Here is a 16,481-nt window from a genome sequence, read left to right as displayed (position 1 = left end):
TAATACTGTTTCACAGCAGCTTAGGTGTACCAACAAAACATGACATGATGCTTTGAACAAAAAGCTAAAATGTTGACACGAGAAATTAGCTGTTTCTATGCGTGAAATTACATTTTTTATTTTAATAGCGAAATTGATTCTCCATAAACAGACATGTAACAGGGAGAAAACTTCCTTTGTTTACTGACATGTTTATCTCTTGTGAATTTGTAGTGTCACTAATATTATGACTAATGAATACTAATGATGGTTGAGAGCCGTTAAAATGCAGTATGTTGTCTGTAACACAGGAAAACAGAATCAAATCAAAAACCCTTTTCAGCGACAGGTGACTAGACTCCATATTCAGGTCAGAAAACTTTGAAGTATGTTCTTTGGTTTTTTCACAGCTTTGCTAACCCTCCTCCTGGCCATGTGCATTTGTTTTCACCTAAGCCGGCGAGAAAGCAATCCATGGAGTGATGGATAATGTTATATCAAATATGTTTTATATAGTCTTATCTCTCATAAACAAGAGATTTTGGGTTACAGGCTGAGTTGGTGCGGTGCTGCCGAGATGAGATCTGGGACACTGGGTCGGCGGTGCTGATCTTGCAAAGTTTGTTTTCGGCCAAGAGACGCTAGGTGGAAGGCAGAGAGCCTCCATTCTCCCTTTAACAGATCATTTAACCACCACAATTACTCTGAAGCTGTTTAATTAAGGTCAAAATCCTGCATAGTTCCTCTTGAAGTCAAGACATGTCCCAACTGAGATGAGTCTCAAAATTTGTGATGTTAAGGCCAAAAGCGGCTTTAGATATGAATGTGTTGCAGTGCATCCCACTGTGAATATCCATGATAATGACTTAATTATGGATGTAATATACATTCTGCTTAATATTTACTTAAGTCATTCCACAGACTGGTGCAGATTCACCAGGTGCATCAGCAAAGTAGGCTTTGCACCAGACCGTTGTGGTTAAAGAGCTGAGCCAGCAGGAAATGCTTTTGCATTACCAGACAACGCATGTTTCACCCCTAACCTACTGACCAGAGAAAGTGTGAAAGCACAAATCAAAGTGGCTGTGATGGGTTTCCTCTGTTAGGTGGCTGGGCTCACCCTCATACAGTAGTAGAGCAAGTGTGAGAGGAAGCTCAGAGAAAAACTGTTGCTCCTCTTGGTGAACATAAGCTGGTTAAAGGGGGAAATGATATGAGGCCCTGAGGTAGGCTACATCCAGAATATCTCGTCTTGTCTGGAGCTGGGATGTGTTGGTGGGGACGGTGGGTGTCTGGGTTACCTTCTTAACTAGCTGCCGCTTTGACCAGACTACACATCAATGGTAAAAAGTTGTTGGAAATGGATCTCACAGAATGCTGAAGACATAAACCTGGTTGGTAAAAATGTTGTTCGTCATCAACAAACTCTGCCACATACACGAAGAATTATCGGAACAGGAAAGTCAAAACTGAGTTATTGAGATGTCTTCCATGTTCAAAATACTAGGATGCAATTAAACCATTCCTTATGATTAAGAAGGGGCTTCAAGATGCAGCTCTTTCTCCAGCACACCATTACATACAACCAACTTGATGACATAAAATATAAATCTATATATTGAAAATGCATAGCAGGTACAGTACGTCTCACCACATAGCCTAATTTGAACGGATGCGCTGCCAGAAACTGCTAAGTGGCTTCCAGCGAATCCATGAAATAAAAGAAGAGGCAGCACTCCAAAAAACCGTAATCCAAAAAATAGGTCAAGAGGAAGCTCAGATAAAGGCTTAGCTATATGACAAAACGCATTAGTCTGATGTTAGCCATCAAAAAAGATTTCATTTCAGGAATAAGTTTAATAGAGAGTTGCTTTGCTATATTTAATGTTTCAACAGATTCATGACAAACTAACAATGTGAAAGTTGAATAAAATAATAGCCTAGGCTGTGACACATTTGCCTTTCAGTGAATATAATGAACTGATTACTCCAAGACGCACAGTGGTTTTAAATGTTTACTTAATTTATCTGCCAGCTCAAACAGACAAAAAAAAAAAAAGATAGTTCTAGGGTTCATATAAAACAATGCAAAAGTGTAGCACCTGTAGCAAAGTTAAGCACAGGTCAAACTGAATTCAGTCTCTCAGATCCCCAATAGCTGACGCCTACAGTACAATCATCTCTATTGTCTAACCACTTATCTGTCCAGGGACACAGGGGGACAGGAGTCAACCCCAGCAGACACAGTGGGACATGTGGGGTACACCCTGGACAGGTCACCAGCCTATCACAAGGCCTACATTTGAGACGAACAGCCTCACACATTCAGGATCACCAATCAACCTGTGTGCATGTCTATGAGAGAACTCACTACTTCACCCAGGAGCTCAAACCAGAACCTTCTTGTTGAGAAGTGAGAGTGCTAACCACTGATTGTCATAATTTATGACTGCAAAAACTTCAGATCTCCACATTTTATATATAGTTATACGGCCTACCATGGGCATGTCGTAAATTGATAAATGTCATAATTCTTCCGAAAATGTCGTATAGGGTCCTAGCGTCCACACCACACCACTGACCTGAAGTGGCATCTTGAATTTATACATGTTCATCATATAGCTTCTAATCTAAAACTGTCATTGTCAGAAATTATAAACTTCCATTAAATAATTGACATGAAATAGAGGGAGCACTAAAATACCATAAAACAAGTGTAGCAGTACGGTCCTGGGGCCTCATTTATCAAAGAGCGTGTAAAAGTCCTCTTAAATTTTCAGTACGACGGAAAGGCAAAATGTGCGTACGACCAAAAAATATACACTCTTTTCAGATCTATCAAACTCCGCGTACACACGGCTGCACGGTATTTCCCTTGATAGATCACACCGGACCTGAGAAAAGCGTGGATGAGAACACGCCTCATACCCAGCCCCCTAAACGGCCCCACGCAACCATAAGTGGTCAATGCAAATCAGTTACGTGCATATTAAGTAGCCATGTGCACTCTGGAAACGTGTGGAATGACGTCAGTGGAAGACGGTGAAGACAACAGACGGACGGAGAGCGGAGAAAGAAGCGGAATTTCTCTGAAAGCGAGATACACGGTAACACGGCAATATCAGTCAGAAACATCATCTTGCATTGAAAGGCTTCAATAAATACAAAAAACTCCCAAATCTAAATGAAACAGAACAGAAAGAAGAATAATCATATTTATTCTGCCCCTTATTTTAGATCATGTCATAATAATTTAAAGCAGGGTTTCCACTGCCAGTCAGTACTTTGCACCCCTTTCCACTAACCCCCAACTTCCGTTCACTGGAAGACTTTGATTTTCATTTGTGCATAGCTATATATTTAAAAAAAAACATTGAAGTCCACCAGTCTGTGACTTTGATTTGCGCCGACATTATTGGGCTTGCTGCTTGCTTGTGTGTGTCCAGTCTGGCTACGTAACACACGCACGTCGCAGAAATTATTTTCCAGACTGGACAGACGGGTTGTGGAAGAGGTGTAGCCTACATGCAGGGGGAAATATCAATATGATATCAAAAGAAAACGAAATTCGTTTTATAAAGCCAGTATTTAGGAGCAAACTAGTGTAAATGCACAGGGGAAAAATCTGAGTTGCTGTGCTTTTCATGTAAAGTGCCGACGTCAACACGTGTGCGGTGGTGGTGGTGGGGGGGGGGGGGGGGGGGTCATGATCACCACCACTTGCTACTTCAAACAGTGTCCGCGCTCCTCTCTCCCTCGCATACTGCAGTTCTCTGACTCTGCAGCGGCGTCGCCAATTCCTCCTGTTCTTCAAAAAGCGTGTAAATGCCGGTACGCCATGGTCGGACTGGTCGTAAATTTTTGCTCTTACTCCCGACAAGTTTTGGTTTGATAGATCCCAAATTAGGCGGAGAAAAGTGCGTACGCACAAAATGGGGGAAAGAGCGTGTAAAAAAGCGTGTATCCACAATGATAAATGAGGCCCCTGCACTGGTTTGGGGTCAATAGGTCTCATGACCTGGAAGCTGTTGAGTTAAATGTGGCTATTAGAAATGTATTAAAAAAATATGCTAGGAGTGTTAAAATGCAAAAAGGTCACACAGCACGTGCAGCACTATGGTAAAAAAAAAAAAAAAAAGAGGGGTCAATAGGTCATATGACCTGGAAGCTAGCTAAATGTTATTTTTTCCATAATGGAGGGAGCACTTAACTACCATACAAAGTAGTGTAGCCTATATGATTCATCCAGCTCATGGTGTTGCAGTGAAAGGGGGTTTCTGTCTCAAGGAGACTTTATGTCAGTCACCAGAGTTATATTTAGAACTAAGTTTTAACCAGTGCTTCTTACCACTTAAAAATGAGTAAGACTTGTGGTAGGCCTAAGTGATCACCAGTTTAGTTGTAGGCTAGTTGTGGTTAGGGTTGCCACCCGTCCCTTAAAGCAGAAGTAAGTGATATATTTGTGTTAATATAAGTCTTAAATAGTTATATCTTCCGACAGCAATCACTTACATAGAGTGTTTGGTCTGAAACACGGGTCTGTCAGTCACTCTGCTCTGCTCTGAGACGAGGAGAAAACATTTATCGTATCCTACAGTTTTTATCCAATGAGGAGAGAGAACGGCATGCAGGGCTGTGTGTGCAGCCAAGGGACGCCGTGAATGTGGCGACGTAGGGACGAGGACTGTTATGGTGCATTCAAGGAAACTCGTATTTTTCCGACCGTGAAGTGGTACCAGTTCGATCTGGTACGAGTTCACCGGTCGGAAGTTACGAGTGGCCGTTATAGTGACTTTCACCGGTAAAACAGGTCGGAAAAACACGAGTGGGTTGCCTGGAACGCTACAAAGTCGTAAGTTGTGACTTGAAGCTGTAATTTACGATTTCAAAAGCCTGCCTGGAACGCAGCATTAGCGAAAACGACCGGACCACTTACTTCTGCTTTAAAATACGGAATCGTTCCGTATTTTGAAATAAAATAGTGCGTCCCGTTTTTAATCAATACGGGACGGGCTTTGTCCCGTATTTCCGAGTTGTCATGAATGCTGCATCACTTCGCACGTGTTCTGTAAAGATCCAGCATTTGTCAGAACTACAACAAAGCAGAGATCTCTCTGTAGGACACTTTCTATCCATCGCTCTTTCACCGTTATTGACGCTCTCTCTCTCTCTCTCTCACACACACACACAGAGCAAAGGGCGCATGCATGACATCAGTGCGCGGTAAAAGCGAACTCATACGGTCCGAACGCGGACCCCCCGCGCCCCCCTCCCTCGTCGGACAATCGGACCACCCGCCACAGTCTCCTTGCTTTATGTATCCATAGATGTAAACACGTCCTCATGTTGTCTTTTTTTGTTGTTGTTTTTTTTTTAAATCCACTCCGCTGCTGCTCTCTGCACCCGGACGCAGCACAGCAGCAGATCGTAAGTGAGGGTGATGTCCTGCACCCCCGGCTTAAAAAAAAAATCCTAGAGGAAACACTGCTCTGCTCCATGACTATACTAAATAAATGTGCCTATTCAAAATCACTGTGCTAATATTTCAGTGTGCACTCATCTGTCTATTTTCCAGGTTAAAGCAAACTGATGTGGCATAGTTTTTCCCCTCCAAAAAAAAAAAGATTATTTAGAGCATTGGTTCCCAACCTTGGGTCCGGGCCCCCCTCAGGGGGGCGTCAGAGATGTCAGGGGGTCCACAGAGCTTTGTCTGTTCTGAGGTTGTGAGGTTATCAAAATTAGATTTGTGCATATTGATATTTTAAAATTCCAATAACACATCCAATTGGATAATCAAAATAATCAAAATCAATAGGAACAAAAACCCACGTACAACCTACCTGCTTATAGGGACGTGATAACAATTATGACACAACAAAGGAAAATTGACATAAAGACAAAATAAGGATGGCACAAAATAGAATAAAAAGGCTTGTCTTTGACAAAAGCAAGGGGGGGGGGGGGGGGGGGGGGGGGGGGCTTTGAGGAAAAAAGGTTGGGAACCACTGATTTAGAGGAATGTACACCAGAAAGAGTATCTGAAGAATTTAAAGAAGAGAAGTGTTCAGAGGTGTTTTTTTTTGTAAATGACTAATCGTCAACCAAAAAATTAATCGTTAGATTAGTCAAAAAAATAATCGCTAGACTAATCGACTAATCGAAAAAATAGTCGATAGATTAATCGGGGGAAAAATAATCATTTGGGACAGCCCTATTTTATATTATTATTATTACATAAACAAAAGCAAACTAACTCAGTGGGTGCTGTTTATTCGTCTGACCTGCTGTTGCTGGTAGCCTATGCAGCTGGTCTTGAACTGGTCTGAACATTAGCACAGTGTTATTTCTGATCATTTTGTGCAGATGCATTTTTATTTGATTTGCATACGTTTCAAACCGTGGTAAATCACTGTTAATAATAGGCTTTATGCACAGCTCCACTACTTCCTGAACTTAAACCACCCAGTCCTCCCATTAAGATGGCCAGCTCTCTGACTATTGAGGTCAGACACACCTGGATTAATCAGTTTGTCCAATAATACATACAGGAAATAAAGGAACTTGTTTAAATGTTCAGGAAGTAGTGGATCTGTGCATAAAGCCTATTAGGCTGTTGTGAGGAATCATTCCATGTGTAACATGTGACAGCCTCTTCACATAGGCTATAGGAATATGTATGACTATTATATTTAAGTGGGATATTGCAACTTCAGGGTTTCCCCCAGTGTATTATAAGCCTGGCAGCCCGCCAGGCCTTCCTTGCCCCCCCGCCAGGCTAAGCATCGTTTATTAATTTTTTTTAGTCAGTTTTGATACTCCATAAACACGTGATCAGGTGTGTCTTTTTCATCACCTGACAACGTCACAACTTCGTCGCGCATAACGGGACACGTCACGGACATCATGCTCATCAGCCCTCTGCTTCACCAGCTGACCGAGAGGAACGCACCGAGTCCAAACGTTAACGTGAGCGGAGCCGCAGCTCCAGAGGCTCTATCAGCTGGACAGCTGCTGCAGCTGTTAGCTGTTAGCTGTTAGCACGTCGTCCATGACGTCGTCCCCTGCCATAGATATCCCCTGCAGCGTCAGAGCTCCAGACTCCTGTGAGCCGCGGGGCTTTGACCTGATGTGAAAATGATCCATTGTTTCATTTTTCAGCTCGTAACGTTTGCGATCACACACGTTGTCTTCTCTGGTCTAAACAGTAGATCCGTGAGTGTCACGTTTCCATGACGACTAACCGGAAAAAGAGCGTGGTACAAAAATCTCGGAGAAAAGAAAAAAAAATCTGAGAAATAACGCTACACTTCAACAATGGAGACACCAGGCAGTAGTTTTTTAGTTTTTAATGCAAAGAGTTGATGTTATTTATTTAAATAGTTTTTTAGGCTATGATTTGTGGTTGATTGAATAGTAGGCTATTTCAAGAGTGCCTTTCTGTAAGACTCTGCTATAGGTGTTTAAATATGTTACATAAATGTCTTATAATAACAAATGTTTATGATAAATTATAATATTTTCAAATTTCCAGTCAACTTTTAACATTGATCTTAAGGCCTTATGGAATCACGCCTTCTAAATGCTACTGCTCCATTAATGAATCTGTTACCTACAGGGCCCTGCCATCAGTCAATGGTAAGGGTCAGGCCCCTGTCACAGAAAAACACGCTTGGGCACCGGTGGCCCGCCGATGGGCCGCCGGTGCCACCCTACAAGTTTTCTGGGGGAAACCCTGCAACTTTATGTTTTGGATCAAACAAGTAGGCTAGCCCGTCCTGGCCTTAGCTACGTCAAGTGATAACCTCAATAAGGTGCACTGTACCTGCCCCCATTCCAGTTTAAAATATGTGTTAATACAAGAAATTGAACGTGTACAAAATACATGGGCCTACATGAAAAGTGATGCGTTTTGACCCGTGTCCCCCCCCCCCCCCCCCAAATACCTGCACAGCACAGCCATATTAAGTGTACATGCAATAAAATAAAAAATTATGTCTAACTGATTTTAAGCTGTTTCTCATGGGTAGTGGTCGAAATATCACGGTTAACAAATGCAGAAAACTGAGACAATTTCACCGGAAATTGCGACCCCATGCGAGAAGAAGCTAATTCATAGCCTCACAGCTAACGTTAGCTACATAAAATGAAGTACGGAAACGTCACATGAAGGTCGCCACACACAGCACCAACGTTAGCATACCTTAACCAACACTCAAGTACGTTACTTAAAGTAACGACAGCCAAAAGTAACATTAGTTTCTTTTACCTGGAAAACGTGGAGCAGTGTATGGAGGGCCCTTCATGGAGGAGTGGCGCCCTCAGGGTTGACGTCTTCCTCCATCACGTCCTGCAGGTGGGCATTTCTCTGTCCGACGGTGGTTTGTTTTGGAGTCCACAATATTCGACACAAAAACTGTCTTTGGTTGAATTTTCTTGAGAAAGGTCATACCGTAGTTCAGCCATAGTTGCAGGTTTATCGTTTTGGGGGTGAGTTGAAAGACGAAAGCGCCCCCTTGTGGAACTTCAAAATTAATACAAGACTGTACAGGTGAGGAGGTCAGTCTTCCCCATGATAGTGCAGCTACTGAAACAGTGACTATCTAATGGCTCAGGAAACCTTTGCAGGTGTTTTGAGTTAATTGCCTAATTAGAGTTACACCATTTGGTAGCTACCAAGAGTGAACTTTTTCACTATATTCTGTTTTTATGATTTACTGAAATTTGGGTTTTCATTAAATCTAAGCCATAATCATTTAAATTAAAGGAAATATATATTTTTTTAGCAATCATTGGAGTATGTATGTAGTATATTTTTTTATTGTTTCGTTTTTCATTTTGTTTTTTGTTGACAGTGTTAGAGGAAATTTGTATCGCATTCGATTTTTTTTTACATAGGAGTCTCTTTTTTTATTTGCCTGCAGCTACCTTTTAACCTTGATAAACCTTTTTTTTTTTTTTACTCAGACATGCTGTGATTTTGTTTCAACGGTGATTGAGGGGTGGAGGGTATTCTGCAAGCATGATCTCTGTTTAATCTAGGCAACAGGTTGTGTATTGTCGTCAGTTAAGTATGAATATGGTTGGTCAAATAACTTTATTTGAACTACAAATTACAGGGCCAGCTGTATGAATGTTAACCCTGCTGTAAATGTTTGTTTACCCTTTTATGAAAAAATAATAAACACATGTTTAAAAAAAATAAAATAAAGGAAATAAAGACATGATACATTTCAGTCTGTGTGTAATGAATCTATCACAATTGAGCCACTGAAATAAATAAATAAAATTAACTTTTCCATGATATTCTATTTTTTTAAGTGCTTGTTATGTCAGTCAGCGATACGGCAAGTGTGTAGACAGAGTGAAGATATTAACGATTATCTCTCTTCATAATTATCCTCATGATGGAAATTCACCACATTAAACTTATTATGAAGTTTTTATTGTGATGAATGAAAAATATATTTTCCCATTCCTCTGCAAGCACGTCTTTAATTCTTACTTGGTCTTTCCTGTTCTAACAGTCTTACTTTGCTGTCAAAAATGCAGTCCCTTCAAACTACAACATTTTGGATTTACAAGTTTTAGGAAAGACACTGGAGATGTTTAAAGGGATAGTTCACGGCTCCGCAAATCGCGCGAGATTCCGGCAGAGCAACACTGGGAGCTTCCGCTACAAACAAGCTTAAAACATATACTTATTTCATTTTTTTCGGAACAATTTCTCATGTTGGGGCTTCAATACAAGAGGGACATTACAGACGAGCACTATGGAGGTATTTGGATGTTTTTTGGCGTGTCTTTTTGGACGAAGAAAAGTGAGCTCCATTCGCAACCGTCATATGGACATGCAGTGCTGCGCAGACCCCCCCTGTAACTCAGAGAAGGCATGGAGGACTCTGAAACTTCTCCCAGCTCTTAGTCGACATGAGGGTGAGTAGATACAGTAATGAGTGAACTTTTGGGTGAACTATCCCTTTAAACAGAAATAACTGTGGTAATTCGGACACACCAGTAAAAAGAATCAAATTGCTTTAATTTCCTTGAGTACATTACGGAAATCCTCGACACAAACCACTCCATCTGACTGCTTCATGGATGCCAGCTTCCAGGCCTCCTCAAAGGTCTCCTCAGAAATATTCACACCCACATTACTGAAGATCTCTGCAATCTGTGAAGAAGAGGATGAAAGGTGTCTGACAGAAAACCCATTACACCAACACATGGTCCTGTTATAATAGTGAGATTTATGTCTTTTTACTTCACTAAAACCTCACAGAAGTAGCAGGAGACTAATAATGACCAGTCTGGAAAAAGAACTGAACAAATGTGAAACTGGCTGATGTTGGAAAACGTTTCCTCGATGAATATTTAAAAAATGATTAAACTCTTAAGAGAGAAATGATGATTCAAACAACAAATAACAAACAAATTGAAGAAAATACTAAGGAGGGATCATAGAGAAAGTATTGCTTCTACAGCACACCAATAAACAAAACAATATCTTAACCATATTTGGTACAAGCAGCTTGAATTAAAAAAAAAAAAAAAAAAAGCTGCCCGTTGAAACTTTAATTAAGTCTGAAGAGTTCAGAGACTTATGTAATAGAGCAAATTATTATTATGTACTCAAGCACAAAATATGAAAGATTGTAGTGCTGAAATGAAGTTGTGTAAAAATGAAAACAGTGTGAGGATTACAACTTTATAATGTCACAGAGTGTTGTTGACAGTTACACCTGTTTTGCAATGGAGGCTGAATACATGCATTTCAAGTTGCTCCTGACAAAAGCACCTGCCAAATGAATGTATTGTATGCAAAGGTTCGGAACACAGTGTGATGTTTGTAATCAACAAAGCCATCATTAATGCTGATAGTTGCACCTGTGCTTCCCTGCTATGACAGAAAAAAATGTCTCCTGTGAATTAAGTTTATTAACATCTGTCTCATTCATCACTTGTGCCTTATTCCTGAGCTCCACTCGGCCACTGAAAATAATTCCATCTTAATTCCTGATTTTTATAAGATAGAAAACATGCAGTAGCTCCACAGTAATTCCTATGTGTTGATACATTTAACCACTGATTTGGTGCGAAGTGCGTACCTCCTTTTTGGTACGAGGTAACATCAAGTGCTCCTCATGAACCCCGTGGAGGGCAAGAACTGATGGATGCAGAAGTTTTGCAGCCGTGGACGTATTGCCATAGTTTGTAGTGTCGCTGACTCTCTTGATGCGTGGAGCTGGGAGGTCAGAGCGCACGGACGGGATCCCATATGTGCAACTGTCTAAGTGAGAGAGACCAGATGATGAGTAAGGACTTTTTAAGAGGTGTGAATGAAAAATAAAACAGTCACAGATAGATGATGTTCTCAAATTGCACAGTAATTTTCAAGTATGTTTTATGTTACAAAATTCTGATTCATATAAAACAGTAAGATAAAGGTTTGATAAATTGTGAAATTAAATGTATACAGCAGACACATGTAACATTGTGTGTGGCTATATGTGCTTATATAATTTAATACATACTTGATGTGAGCGGACCATCAGTGACAGCCCCGATGAATGAGGAGGAGGTGGTGAAGCGGTTTGGGACTATTGCCTTGTGGTGCTTCAGGGTTCTGACAGTTTTCTTTGAGCTGCTCGGCTCAACAGGCTCCAGGTCCTCAGGTTTAATCAAGGCCTGGGAGGCAGGAAGCTGGTCTGGTTCAGACAGAGGCTCTCCCTCTGTGTTATCTGGAGCCTGACATTCTGTAAGAGACCTCAGTTATTCATACCTGAGCAGGTAACATCACTGAATAAAAACAAACAAACAAAAAATCTTACATTAAAGGTACATTGTGTGTAGGAATTACTAGTCCCATCTAGTGGTGTGGTTGTAGATCGCAAGCAACTCAGTCGTATTTTTCATGCTGCATTCACGTGAAATCGGTTAGATGGCAGACGGACAACAGCCGCTGCAGTTAACAGCATAAACAAGCCTTTATGTAAACAAGAGGTCCGTCAGCACACGGCAAAACAATACACGTGACAATATGTTGTCATGGCGATGTCGTATTGTTGACCTGACCCACGTTTTACCGGCTTTCTCTCGACTTCTGTGACTAAAATGACATCTGGTTTGTTACTGACGGACGTTTTTCCGACTACTTTTCACAGACGCCACCTCGACCTGAGCCGACAGCTCCGGTGTCTCCGGTGAGTTTCCGTGGTTTCCTACCGTCACGCTGCCACTAGACGTAAAAACATGGCGAAACGACATGGCAGCTACCAACCGAGCTTGCCCACTCAACGTATATATGAATGATATGAACAGCAAATTCAGAGCTTACCGGAACACTTCAGTTTGTTGATGGGGGTAATTATTGATGAATGAAAAACGTACTTTTGAACAGAATAATCGATTTTTGTGAATAGATAACAGGAGAACTTATACAATGTACCTTTAAATTTGCCTCGAAAACAACTCTGTCTTGTAACGTTCCGTTAATATCTCATAATGTGGTGAATGTGCAGGACACAACTTTGGAGTTGTTGGATTATGAGTTTGATGAGGGAAACCAAGAAATCCCATTAGCCTCTGTGGCGTAGCTCTGAGCAGCTCACGGCTCTGCTCCGCCGTTCTAAAAATAGCTTGCACCAACAATTAAAGGTAATGAACCTACTCCTATATCTATAGGGATTATGGCAATGGGTCAATTTGCCAAAATGTTGAACTATCCCTTTAAAGTAATGTGATCCTCTCAGAGCATTACAATAAATAAATTGATCCATACATTACATTTAACTGACCATTTGTTATGATGCCTTGCTCCCGAGTGTTGATAAGCATCTTGTTCTTCCAGTTGAGGAAGTTGGCAAACTCCAGGAAGTTTATCAGTCCATCTTTATCTGTGTCACAGTAATCCATCAGGTCGTTCAGGACTGGCTCACTAACATTCAGCTGGAACTGTTGGCACACTGCCCGGAGGTCCTCTTTATCAATCATTCCTTTTCCTTTCTAGTGATGTACATGAAGAGACATTAGGAGGAGGCTTGCCAACAACAGTGTGAGAGTGCAGTGGGAGATTTATACCAGCATTGTTACCTGAGCATGTTTTAATACCAAATTAACATCACTGGCTTTATGTCAAACCACACAATTCAATAAAATGAAAAGTGAAATCAATAACATCTTTAATGGCTACCAGGGACACAACAGAGGGCAGCTTCTATATTATAAAAGCACATCTTTGCTAAGTAAAAAAGTTTACTCTTTCTCTGTTTTTTTTAAATAAGATCTTCTTTGGTATAGAAAATATGTATTTGGTGATTCATACTATGTTGACTAACCCTTATTTTACATTGTTAAATAATGACAATACTATAGACAATATGTCAAAAGCATAATGTGGAGATGTGACCCTGTCAGTGGTGTCTACATTTGTACCTTGTCGTAATGTCCGAACGCCTGCAGCAGGGAGGAGAAGTTGTGGAAGTTGACCCTCTTGAGGTCGTGTCGCACTGCATTGACGAGGCTGCGCTGTCTCTCTGGACCTCTGGCGTAATGCCCCGCCTCTGTGCAGTGGATTGTCTCTCCAGCTCCTGTGCAAGGAGATGTAGATGCAGACATGTCTCCAGCATATCAGTAACCTACTGTATACAGTATGTTACATATTCCAATATATAACCTATAAACCCTATAAACTCATAAATAAACAAGAGTGTGTTAGGACAAGCTGCACCTGCTTTTATTACAGCTGTTCTGTGTGAGTTCAAATGTGGATTTTACGTTTGGTGTTTTATTGTTTTGAGCCCAAACTGAAGGCGATTTTCTGTCACTTGTGATAGACAATAAAGTTTTTTGAATTGAATTGAATTGAAATACCAAATTCATCCGGCGACAAGAGAATCCCAAAGGTGTGATCTCGTGAAACACTCAAGGAATTTCCTCTCCTGAAACAATGGGTTCACAGGGAGGATGAAGTTCAGCATTAGTTATTCAAGCCAGAAGTCACAGGATTAGTGAGAGGAGGTCTGACATTAACTTACATCTTGTTCGTTTTGCCAATGTGTGGCTCCATCTTTTCCCTGTTCCCAGATCTTTTCCAAACAGTCTTTGGATTGTAAAACCTATGGGATAATAATAATACCAGTGCAAGATGTTTTAATTAGATACACATTGAATGGAAAAATAGTGTAAAGGAAATTATTAGCGCTTTATTTCAGCACTTACTTCAGTGGCTCCCCGAGCCAGTGGAGAGTTTTGCCAAGAGTACGGCCATCATTAAAATGAGGTGTCAGGATACCAAACCTGCTGTCTTTACTGTAGCGACTCCAGTCATACTTCCTGTCAATCCGTTCACCTGGAGCAGAGCAAGATTATTTCATCGTTGTGAAAGCAGACATTATATTTCAAAGGTATCCATAAAATTCAACAAATAAAAAGTTTAGTGTATTTTTTCCATTTCTCTTACCAACAAAATATGCATTGTGGCTACGAACATAAACCTCGTGTCCCTCCTGAGCTTCCCTCTCCAGCTCTTCAGCTGTTTTTGAAGGGTTAATAATCTCTCGCACATTCAAGCCTTAACAACAAGATATTAAATATGAGACATTACAAATGCAAAGACAAAGCTTTTCATTTCAGTAAAAAGACACCTACTCTTATGTTTAATAGTAACATCCATTGTCGGTGCAAGCTATTTTTAGAGCGGCGGAGCAGAGCCGCGAGCTGCTCAGAGCTACCCTACGGAGGCTAATGGAATTTCTTGGTTTCCCTCATCAGACTCATCAAATACAGCATTTGCCTCCAAAACAACTCTGTCTCGTAACGTTCTGTTATTATCTCAAAGCGTGGTGAATGTGCAGGTCACAACTTGTTCACCAGAGCGTTTTGGAGTTGTTGGATTGTGTATTTGTGATGAGTTTGATGAGGGAAACCAAGAAATCCTATTAGCCTCCATAGCGTAGCTCTGAGCAGCTTGCGACTCTGCTCTGCCGTTCTAAAAATAGCTTGCGCCGACAATTAAAGGTAACAAACCTACTCCTAAATCTATAGGGATTATGGCAATGGGTCAATTTGCCAAAATGTTGAACTATCCCTTTAAAAAACAAATGATTATGAGTGATGAGTACTAAAGTAAAATAACTGCAGAGTTGACCCAAGACAAATATTGGCTTATTTTTAAACTGTATAAACAGCCATCTTATTTAATGTTACACATACCTTTAGCTGTCTTAACACCAAATGTAGTTTTGTCATTATACCAGGTAGGAAGTCCACATTGCTGATCATGTGATCTGCCCAGCGGTGCTTTTTGACTGGAGGTGTACACTGCCTCACTCAGCTCTTGCAACTTCTCTTGGACCAAGGTCTTTTGGGGAGGATTTAGCAGGCTGCTGCCCTGTTGGGATCATATCACACATACAAACATAAAAACAAAGATCCAAATCTGGTGCAGTAAAAACTCTCCTTATTGTCCCTTTAACTCCCAGGGAGGTGTGTGTGTGTGTGTGGTACTTAAAGTCAGGGATGATTTGGTCTTGATGCCATGAACAAGGGTGCTGGCAACATCTGGATCATTTGCTTTGCCTGGGTGCACTCTGATAGCTCCTGGTTCTGGTTGGATGCTGTTACGAAATTTCCTAACCACAGGCGGGGTAGACGACTGCAAAGTCAAAATGGTGATATGGGTTATGAGAGAGAGTCAGCATGTTTTCAAAATCTGTCTGTCACTACCAATTACAGTGGTGGAATGTTACTCACTACATTTACTCAAATACTACAGTTCTGAGTGCTTGTGTATTTCCATTTTAGTATTGACTTCTAATGCACATCACAGATAGGCTACTGTGCACTTCATGGGGCTGTATTACTTTGGCTTACAGGGCAGCACATGACCAGAAACAAGAGAACAATTATTACCTCAATAAAAAATATATGTAATTCTGATGCTCCTCGTGATACAGAATAACTTAAACTTTTAGTATTTTTATTTTAGCAGGCCTTTTAACAGAGTATGAGCAGGTAAGTTACCTCCTCCACTTCAGGACTTACCTTCGCCTCTTCTTGTAAGCAGCTCTTCGCCCTGTCCCCCGGGGGTATTACTTTCCCAGCCTGATGTTGAAAGAAAATAAGGAAATATATATGCAGTTCACAAAAGTGTCTTTACATTAAACATCCCAGACAGAATAGCCGGAAATGCACCAACGCAAACTTAGCTAGCTCGCAGTATCTTCGTCGACTTACCGTGGGAATATTTGGACATCTGTCTGTATATTTCAGTCGGTGAAGGGTGTTTCCGTCACTCATGTTCAAAGTGAATTCAGTTGTAGTAGAAGCAAAGGCAGTTGTCAGTCTTTATCCTTTGTCTCAGGGGACCTTTGCAGAAGTTTCGAGACAGTGGGAGACGAGAAGTTGAGCACCTGTTTGCGTTCCGTTGCCAGGCAACAACAAATAGCCAAAGCCCTGAATTTGTTCAAAAGTACTTTTCATGTGACTTATAGAGTTATTGTTAT

General features: G+C 41.0%; 1 protein-coding gene across 1 annotated transcript; it reads right to left on the bottom strand.

The window, feature by feature from the left end:
* Positions 1 to 9,994: 9,994 nt before the first annotated feature.
* On the bottom strand, positions 9,995 to 16,417 carry efhb (EF-hand domain family, member B). Its single transcript, XM_085803298.1, has 13 exons — positions 16,213 to 16,417; positions 16,021 to 16,080; positions 15,489 to 15,631; positions 15,190 to 15,368; positions 14,438 to 14,548; positions 14,197 to 14,326; positions 14,013 to 14,093; positions 13,849 to 13,916; positions 13,411 to 13,565; positions 12,774 to 12,981; positions 11,511 to 11,732; positions 11,085 to 11,266; positions 9,995 to 10,150 (listed from the first exon to the last, which is right to left on the bottom strand). Exons 1-13 carry the CDS (start codon positions 16,273 to 16,275, stop codon positions 10,004 to 10,006), a joined length of 1,749 nt encoding a protein of 582 aa, XP_085659424.1. The 5' UTR covers positions 16,276 to 16,417; the 3' UTR covers positions 9,995 to 10,003.
* Positions 16,418 to 16,481: the final 64 nt, after the last annotated feature.

The sequence above is a fragment of the Trachurus japonicus genome, chromosome 16, assembly GCF_045865225.1.
Source record: "Trachurus japonicus isolate A0001 chromosome 16, Traja_1.0".
Lineage (NCBI taxonomy): Eukaryota > Metazoa > Chordata > Actinopteri > Carangiformes > Carangidae > Trachurus > Trachurus japonicus.
The sequence above is the reverse complement of the archived record's forward strand: the minus strand, read 5'-3'. Positions and strand labels throughout refer to the sequence as shown.

What these genes read in the sequence shown, in the direction of transcription:
- efhb (XM_085803298.1), bottom strand. Translation starts at nt 16,275, where the DNA reads ATGAGTGACGGAAACACCCTTCACCGACTGAAATATACAGACAGATGT. An exon ending in TGGCTCGGGGAGCCACTGAA is followed by an intron (nt 14,094 to 14,196) that starts GTAAGTGCTGAA and finishes ATTATCCCATAG; the next exon opens with GTTTTACAATCCAAAGACTG. An exon ending in CGTTCGGACATTACGACAAG is followed by an intron (nt 12,982 to 13,410) that starts GTACAAATGTAG and finishes GTACATCACTAG; the next exon opens with AAAGGAAAAGGAATGATTGA.